Source organism: Molothrus ater, chromosome 3 (assembly GCF_012460135.2).
Source record: "Molothrus ater isolate BHLD 08-10-18 breed brown headed cowbird chromosome 3, BPBGC_Mater_1.1, whole genome shotgun sequence".
NCBI classification, from domain to species: Eukaryota; Metazoa; Chordata; class Aves; order Passeriformes; family Icteridae; genus Molothrus; species Molothrus ater.
In genome coordinates, this window is record NC_050480.2 from 42,364,878 (window position 1) to 42,374,362 (window position 9,485).

Below are 9,485 nucleotides of genomic sequence, written 5' to 3' on the forward strand. Positions count from 1 at the left end.
AGCTGGCCATTGTACCCTTCCCACCCAGCCCAGCCCCTGGGGATGGGGCAGTGCAGAAAAAGGCTGTATTTTCTGGGCAGAGGCCTTTTGCTGGGGCACTGGGAGCACAGTTCCAGTATTTTGCTAATTCTGGGTATTAGCCCAGTGCATGGCCAAGGGACTGCCCTCCAGCCTCCTTGAGCAGGCAGCAGAGGCAGACACATACACAGGTCAGAATTTATTTCCAAATACCTCATTTATATCATTCTCACATGAAATATTTCTTTTGGAATATAGCCTACACTTAGAAAACAGAAGATAGTTTTTTTATAAGGCACATCAGATTATAGACTACATAGAGGCATCTCCCCCTCATTTATGCTTGTAAAATACTGGTAATTTTAAAAGTAAGATTTCTAAAACCTAGACCCTGTGTAGCCCCACGTAGAGCAGTATCCATAGAGTTATTAGACCTCAGTTTACACACACCTAGTAAAGGGCTATAACAAGTTGTATATAAATCACATCTTCAGAAACAGTCACAGCTGGCTACATTCAAAAGTAATGCTACTCCAGACTATGAAACAGGCTGCTTATAAAGTATAACCTACTGCTTCCAGTTCAGCATGATACCAAGCAGTATGATCTTGCAGAGGAAATTTTGTTATTTTTGTAAATGGAAGCTGCTCAGATTCAAGCCTGTTCCCTCCTCAAAGCCACATTTTTGAGCGACTGAGACTGTTTTTTACAAGCAAGCCAAGCACCCAGGAGAAATCTAGCTTTGTTTTTCTCCAAGATGTTGGCATGACTGCATATCTGAAATCCTGTCAAAGCATTTGAGTAAAAAGTATAAAGGCTCAGATGTTAACTTCAGGACTAGTACACATTAAACCATTACCAACCAGATGCAACCAAGTCAAACGCATCCAGTTTCTGTGCTATGGAAACTCTTTTTCCAGGCTCTTCCAGTGCAGAAGCCAAGATATTTTTATTGAATTAGGCCCTAGGTAAAGATTTCCATCCCATTTTCAAGTTTTCAGTGATGGAACGTTACCCATTCTACACTCATTCTTCTGTAGAGAAGGAAAAAATACAGTCTGTGGAGCCTATGCCAATAGCCCAGAATCCATTTACATAGTGTCATTTTCCTCAATGGGCCAGGAGGTAAACTGTGGTCAGCTTTATCAACTCAAACAGCCGCCACAGTTCTTTGTATCAGACATTGATTCCTTTCTGATGAAAAAAGGTTCTGGCCTTCTGTCACTACAGTTTAGTTTAAGAATAAGGAAAAGGTCACTTCAAGGCTAGGGCCAAAGGGAACAAAAAAGAACTATAATTTGATCTTGAACTATCTAGAGGAGGGAAAAAAGTAATTGTGGCCATAAAAAAGGCAGACAGACAGCACAAACTAAATGTCCTCTGCAGAACAGGTTCAAATACTGATCCTTGCAGAGTCACATTATCATTTGGGGCTCTTGAACTCACTAGAACTGCAATTAGGCTTAGAGTTCAGTAGGAACCAGATTCAGTCAGAGAACAGGTCACACTCAGCTCTATGTTGATCCCTCAGCTACATTTTAGGCACATTTCAATTAATCTGTTGGACTGATCTGGGAAAAAAAAAGAATTATCAGTTGTATTTTAGGGATGGCCTCAGACAATCTCACAACTATGAGCTTGGACAAGATTCAACCACAAGTGACTGTTGCCTTTAGAAGGGAAACATTAACTTGGTAGGAAACAGCATCACAAAGAGGATGCAGCAGCCTCAGTTTCTGGAGTCCAGTTTGTTATAAATCTCAATCTGCCTGATTCGTTATTTGTTTAGCAGCCTTAAAAGGTAAAATGGGGCATCCTGGAATTCTTGGCTGTAGACTTAAAACCAGATGCAGTTTATATGGTGCTGCACAGGTATTTGTTACATCGCTTAAAAAAAAAATTAAAACCCCAACACAACAGTATTTACATTCCTTTGAGCTGAAATAGATGAACTGTCATCATGTCTGCAAAAACACAGAGGAAATTGCCACTGCTCGAGGTAGCGAGTTAAAAGCTTGGTCAAGTTTTTGGGCTTCCACTCGGCTTCCTGGGAAAGGCAGGGGAAGGAGGACAGAAAGGACTTTCAGAAAAAGTCAGGAGGTAACAAATGAGATGTCAGCTCCATAAGGGATTAGGTTCCCTCACCACAAGCTGAAGGTATACCCATGACCTTTTTAACCATGGCATTTGCGTATAGATTACACCTCTTGCATACCCTTTTAAAAGTGATCCCTAAGAGCACTGGCTTGGGAAGACACAAAGAGAGCAGGAGTGGGGTTTAAAGCTACAAATGTCAGTTAGGAGGCACAGTGTTATTTTTCCCTTTGATCGTCCATGTACAGAGCTCTACATTTCCACCATTGCTTGTGCGTTCCTCCTGCAAAGCCCTGGCAGTGAAGGCCTCTGTTGTGCTCCGCCCCATCACATACACCTTACAACAGAAGAAGTTGAATCCTTTGGACAAATCCTTCTATGCCCACAGACACATGGTGCTTTTTTTTTTTCCTTAACAAGAAGGTCTGGTCACAAAACTGGGTGCCAGACCTGATATATAGCAATTATTTAACTAAGAATCCTTCTGCAATCCTCAAAAGGGCAACTGAGTCATCCAGTAGCAACATATACACATACATACAGATCTACACTATACACTCAAGACGACACAAATTGAGATTTCAGCTAATATAGCCTCTATTGATTTCCTCAGAGCAGCACTCAGGTCCTTGCAGCCCCTATACAAAACAGCAGTATTTTTTCCACCAGGATTTGGAGAGGTTTTTCATCTTGTCTGGAGTCCTACATTTGGATTTCTTTGGTTGCTGCTGGGTATCCGAGTACTGAATGCCAGCCACGATGGCTGCATCAAAGACCTCCTTGAGGTTTTTCTGAGTCAAAGCGGAGCACTCGATGTAGGACGCGGCTTTTATTTCCTCAGCACAGAGCTTTGCAGCCTCCTCCGAGACTGGCTTTTCTTTGCACTTGTCCAGCTCGATGAGGACTTTGACATCCTCCCGGAGGTCTGACTGTGTCCCAACCAGGATAATGGGTGCCTTGGGGCAGTGGCAGCGAATTTCGGGAACCCACTTCTCACTCACGTTCTGGAAGGACGAAGGGCTCACCACGCTGAAGCACAGCAGGAAGATGTCCGTGTTGGTGTAGCACAGAGGCCTGAGCTTGTCGAATTCATCCTGCACAGAACAAAACTGCGTAAACACTCTGCAGAAAAAACAGCTCTAGCCTGCCCTGAGCCTTGGTGAAACTGAGGACCACCTGCCACTGCCACCTTGACAAGCACCCCAAAATGAGCACCCAGACCACTCAGTAAGGTGTGACCCAAGCAGAAGCCACCTGTACCCTGCCTGATGTCTCATGGCTGCCAGCCAGCGGGCACCCTGCCACCATCAGGCACACAGGACAAAGGTGGTGGCTTCCCCACGTACCTGAGATTTTCCAGCTAATGCTGCAGGTTATTTCAAGTGCTTAAATATTTCCTCTGCTCTTTGTACACAGGCCCTGTGCCCTACTTCAGCAGAGAAGCAAAGCTGTGGGAAGCAGTTAGGGCACAGAAAGGCGCAAACTGAAGAGGGAGAGAGCACTTTCTCCAGACCCAGCTCTGCCAGGGTGAGTCAGTGAGTGGCTCTGAGGAGGAGCACTGTGTACCTCAAAGCTGTTCTGCTGACAGACCCGGGCAAGGGCAAAGCAGATATGCAGCAGCATGTGTACCTTTCTGGGTACCCTTCCTGGAGTCAGCTTTTAAACTGGTAACTACTTAGCAACATCCTCCAGGATATGGGAATAATTTCCCTGCCATTGTGCCCAGGGATTTAAATCTGATGGGAGCAATAATGACTTACAATGCGCAGGCTTAACATGCCAATGGCATAGAGTAAGAGCTTTACCTTTCCCTCCCACCCAGGCCACATCAAACAAACTGCACACGGGCCTCCCAGCACTACCCTTCTGGTTTTTTTTGGGTTTTTTTTTCCTTTAGTGCAAACTCCAGCAAAGCAAGGCCTTTTTGCAGCTTCAGGACGGAGCCACAAGAAAGTCAAACACCTCATGGTAACAAAGGTGTGCTGATCCTCAGGGAAGAATGCAGCTAGAAGCCAGGGTTACTCTAGGCAGGCTGCTTTATGCTGACAGCAGGATAAAACCAGGGTAGCAGCCTGAACAGGTAGGATTTGCCTCAGCGGCAGTGACATTTAATTAAAATTGACCATGTTCTCAAATGCATGGAATTGAAAAGGCACAGAAACATAAAGCTGAATATATCTCTCAGTTTACTGATGAAATGCGAGTTGAGTGTTAATTTTTGAGATGTGAAATTTTGCTTTAAAGCCTCTGGAGACCCAGGATGTGCAGTTTAAAGCCCCCTGGAAGCCTCAGGAATCTTGTTCTGCTCAAATGAATTTTTTGCAGCAGTATCTCTGAGAGAGACAGACATTTATAAAACACCAGTCAAAAAAGTAAGATTCATCAGCTCTCTCGATTCTCAGATTGAGCCTCAGAGGAAATCAAGTTCTCACCACTCGGCTCAAGAAAAACCCCACATTTACTGAGAGATGCTGCTCTGACCAACAGGGCTGTTTGCAGAAAGGCACCTTGCTATGTAATTGCCTCTTCTTGCTACATGTGAAACCTCAAAAGGGCTCAGTTCAATGGGTTTGGAAGCAAACCCCAGATCTGATGGGTTTTTACTAAGATGAAACAGTTCCCTTTATATCCTAAGTACACTTCTGCCATTTCAATGGTAGGTACACGGCCTGCAGGGATTCTACACCTCTTCGGGCTAGTGATGCTGAAACAGAACTTCCCACTGCCTGGAGTGCTTTTTTTAGCTCCAGATTTCAGCAGCCATCTCCCAGCAGCAGTTCTATCAAAGTATCCAGCAAGGAATCTTTTACTCAGGACAATTTCTGTCAGTTTCGATAACCCTTTCATTTTAAAGGCAGTAACTTTACTCATTCCAGCTGCACTTGGGCCACCAGAGCAAACACCTTAACCATTAAGGGCAGGGAAGGCAAGGGGTGACAGGACCTGTTCATCCTTCCTGCAGCTTGTAGCTGCATTTCCACAGGCACTGCATGTCCACAGGCTGTCACCCGATGGCAATTTCACCTGCCATGCTCTGCATATGAACATGCACAGCCAAGACTGTTGTAGTACCACCCCATCTCTTCAGCAGGACACAAAATCATGGGACAGTTCTGCTGTTTGACTTCACATCACTACTGCAGAAGGCTGTTTGTAGGATTTTAGTTCTGCTTTGTAGGGCACACTGCTGTCTACTACTGCATAGCCCTTAAAACCTCATTCCTAACTAGGGCACCCAGTTATTACTCATCTAAATAGGTTTGTATGCTAAGACCACTGAGATTTTTCAGCGTGGTTTTGGTGAAAGCATAGACCTAGATCCACAAAGCTGCACAGGACTCTAACTCCCATTGCCTTCAAAGAGCAGTGAGGTAGCAAAATATTCTTGGCTACTTTTGGTTATCCAGCCTCAACCCCTGGCAAGCAGTGTTGCACACTGCTCAGGGTGGTACAAGCCTGGGTCTTCCAGAAAATGTGAGGCAGCAAGACATGGGCTTTTTTATGTATCAGGCCAAGTGGGAGATGAGAGGCATCAGCTACCCTCATCCCTTCAGGTTGCAGATTACAGCAAACCTCAGCTTTGCAACAGCAGCACTTTCTAAATGGGTGGGAATGGTGAATATGAAGCCTCCATGGACAACACCCAATAGTACTTTTTTCTCCCTCCAGCTTCGGTCCCTTCAAAAACACAGTCTCTATCTCTGGACACCTACAGATGTGGTTGCTTTGCATGCATATATGCCAAACACCCTAATTCTTAAACCTGCAGTTATTTAGCAAAAATAAAGACAGTGACAACCGCTCAAAGAGAAAACCAGGTGGCCGTTGAATCCCCAATATGTTCAGCCTTTCCAGTCAGGCTAAACAGAGCTGCAGCTTGAGCCAGCAGAGCAGCAGCCTGTGCCCAGCCCCTATATGGAGAAACAGTACGTCCCCCACCCTTCAACCGACAGGCAGAGCAGTGAGTCAAGCAGCAGTGAAAATGACAGCAGATAATGACATGATCAAACACTGGGAATACTTTCAAATCCATGAAGTCATTTGCAGGACTACTTTGCGCAACAGCAACAACTTCTCCCCTCCCGCTGTCACTTAAATCAAGTAAGTGGCTCCACTGACCTGACCAGCTGTGTCACAGAGCTGAAGTCTCACCGGCTTCCCATCGACAGACACAACAGCTTTTGGAGAGAAAGAAGGGAGGCGGGGAGGGTGAATTCGACTTTACATGTTTTCCATTAAAGAAAAAAATTTAAAAAGGAAGATTTACCATCCCTCAGCTCTAACAGTCTTCAACTATTTTAGATTTAACAACTTAGCAGAGCTGGAAGGGAGTCCGTCGCTAACACAAGCAAGCCCTTCAGTGCTTTCCGATTAATTTTACTACAAGAGATGAGTTAAGCAGTGACCGCACAAATCCTCCGCAGGGAGCGCGGAGAGCGAGCCCGGCAGTCTGGCATATTCTCCGGCTAGAGGGGTTCAGCTTTATTTCTCCATACACATTCAACACGCCCGGGACACGAAAATCCCCCGCTGAACCGCAGAGAAACCCCTGCACTTCCCCTTTGTAAGGCGAGGATTTAAACCTGCCCTTTAGGCGCTTCCGATGTCCCCGAGAGCGCTAAGCTCTCCACCGGAGGGTTCCCAATTAAAGCCCGGCTCTGGCCGCGGGGCCGGGCATGACACCCGCTGCCAGCCTGGCTCCGTTACACCGGAGACAGGCCGGTGCTGCTGGCTGCGATGGCAGCCTGACAACCTCGGTCCTGCTCCGTGGAGTCCTGCTCCCCGTAAATCCATAATGAAATCACCGAACCTGGACATCGCTCCCCCTCCGCGCACTGCAGCCACGGCCCCTGGAGCGGCACGCTCCCCAGGACGGCAGAACTCCCTCCCGCCGCCCCGGTGCCCGCGGCCGCCCCGGTCACTTACCGGAGAAGTTGTCGAAGGCGGTGGGGATGTACTCGGTGGGGTACCCGTTCGTGGTGTAGCTCACCACCAGGCTGGTCTTCCCCACCGCGCCGTCGCCCACCAGAACGCACTTGATGCTGCGCCGCGGCTCGGACCCCGCTCCGGCTCCGGCTCCGGCCACGGCCCCGGACCCCGCCGCCCGGCAGCGGCCGCCCAGCGCCGCTCCTAGCGCCGCCGCCGCCCGCCCGCTGCGCACCCTGCGCGGGGGCACCGGCGGCACCTCGCAGCCGCCCGGCGGCACCGGCTTGCTGATGTATCCCGCCTCGCCCTCCTGCTGCGGCGGCATCCGCGCGGCCACGCAGATCCCCGCGGCCCGGGGGGCGGCGCGCTGCCCGGGGCCGCCGACCGGGGGGCGGCGAGGAGCGGCGGCGGAGGCGGCGGGCGAGCGGTGCGGGGCCCCGGCGGGCCGGCAGGAGCGGCGCGACCGCCGCGAAGCCAGCCCCGGCGGCGCTGGCGGTTCCCGGGCGCGGGCGGTGGCGGCGGCTCCCGGCGCGGCGGCGGCTCCCGGCGGCTCTGCTACCGCCGCGCCCCGCGCGCCAGAGTCCCGGCCGCCGGCCCCGCGCCGCCGCGTGACATCGCCGGCGCGGGGAGGAGCCGGCGCCGCGCGGCCCAGCCCGCCACGGCCGCCAGGCGGCGCCGCAGCGCCCCGCCCCGCACTCACCGACGGCCGCGCGCGGGCAGAGGGGGCGGGCCCCGCCGCGCCGCCGCGCCCCTCATTGGCCCGCTCTCCCCGCCGCGCAGCGCCATTGGCTGGGTCCGACGGAGGGGGCGGTGCCGCCCGGCCCGTCGGGGCTCGCGGCCGGCCCTGCCCGCGGAGCCGCTGTGAGGGCCCGCCCGGCCCAGCCGCCAGGCGCGCGGCTCGCTGAGGGGGGCGCGTCGCGCTCAGCAGGGCGGGAGAACCCTGGAGTTTCCATGGGTGCTCTCGACTTATTTGCCGTGGAAGCCGCTGAGTGGGCTCCCACCTGCACGCTTGGGGAGGGATAAACTGGGCTGTGTGCCATAGGAAAGGGGGCTCCTCATTTTCAATAATTTGGCCATGGAAAGTTTTGGAGTAAAACGCTGAAAATGAAAGGCTGATGAATAGCCTGCCCCCGTTCTCAATTGGAAACGTTATTAACGCATTTCTTATAGGAACCTTAAAAGCACCATAAAAATATGAACCACACCACCTGGAGAATCTGGGGTGCCTCATTTGACGGGCAGCAAGTGCATATATCTGAACTTACCCAAATCAGTATTGAGAAGTCTATGGCAGAGCTGCGATTTCAGTTTACCATTTTTAGCACCCCTGAGTTGCCAGTGAGTCCTGAAGTGCTGCTTCCCCATTTCCCTCCGTGAATTGGAAACCCATGTGAGGCAGCCGTGCTACAGCTGCCCATCATCCCATCCGTATTTCCCATGGTCACTGGAGCTGACATCTTCCTGCTCCTTTAAACCCTGGGGCAGTGTGGCCTAACCACCAAAGGCCCTGCAAAGGCTCACGTCTCATGGAAAACAACATCCTGTACAGCTGATCTTTTCCTAAGTGCCCTGGCCTCTTCCATGGGAATAGTCACTGGCTCTCCATAGGGCCGTGGCTCTTTTGCGCATAGACATTTTGGACATTCCGAAGCAGGGCCAAAGCCAAGGTCCTGCCTGGCTGAAAGCAGCTGCAAAAACCCCATGTTGGATATGCTGTGTGTGCAATTGAAGGTGTAGGAAAAAACCATGTCCCTGGAGCCCCATGCGAGCTCAGCAGCACCCACTCCCTGCAGGGAGCACAACCAGGCAGGGATGGAGCACAGCAACCAGCAGAGTGTTGAGGCTCAGTGTGACCCTCATGCTCAAGACCCATAGGGGCCATTGATCCTCCTGTGGGACATCGCAGTCCTGCAGAATTACCTTCCCTTAAATGAACAAAGATGGTGCTGTCACATATGGCATTGGCCCTAGAGAGAGCTGTCACAGGGTACCCGGCTACAGCCAAACCCAGCTTCCCATTGGGTGCTTTCCTACATTTATCCCTCTGTGATGAAGCCTGTGAGAGATCACCCAGACAGCTGAGCTCTCCCAAGGTAGAAGAACTGGAGCAGGAGCCTGCCTGCACTCAGGCTTATACTAAAATAACTGAAATGGCTTAATTCATACCTTTGGTTATTTTGGTACAAGTCCTCGAGGGGAAGCCAAAGTTAGAACAAAAGCATTCTATTTTAATTTGGTGTAATTATAGCCTGTCTACCTAGAAAAGCTGAATTGCTATAGTAATACTACTAGAGCTAATTCCCTAGAGTATGCATGCAGTTGTGCCGGGATAATGTTAATTTGGCTTATTCTTGTGGGAAAAGGGAAAAGCATTATGTGTGCATTGCAGGTTGCTTTGCAAACAGCTGCAGCTGGTTGAAAGGTTACAGACATGGCAGCTTGCTGCC

The 9,485-nt window shown here is 50.4% G+C and overlaps 1 protein-coding gene across 1 annotated transcript; it reads right to left on the reverse strand.

Annotated features, from left to right (window-relative positions):
* Positions 1-202: 202 nt before the first annotated feature.
* Positions 203-7,616, reverse strand: RHOU (ras homolog family member U). The gene is made up of 3 exons (XM_036380753.2): positions 7,039-7,616; positions 6,232-6,290; positions 203-3,206 (listed from the first exon to the last, which is right to left on the reverse strand). Exons 1-3 carry the CDS (start codon positions 7,361-7,363, stop codon positions 2,751-2,753), a joined length of 840 nt encoding a protein of 279 aa, XP_036236646.1. The 5' UTR covers positions 7,364-7,616; the 3' UTR covers positions 203-2,750.
* Between the last annotated feature and the right edge of the window lie 1,869 nt (positions 7,617-9,485).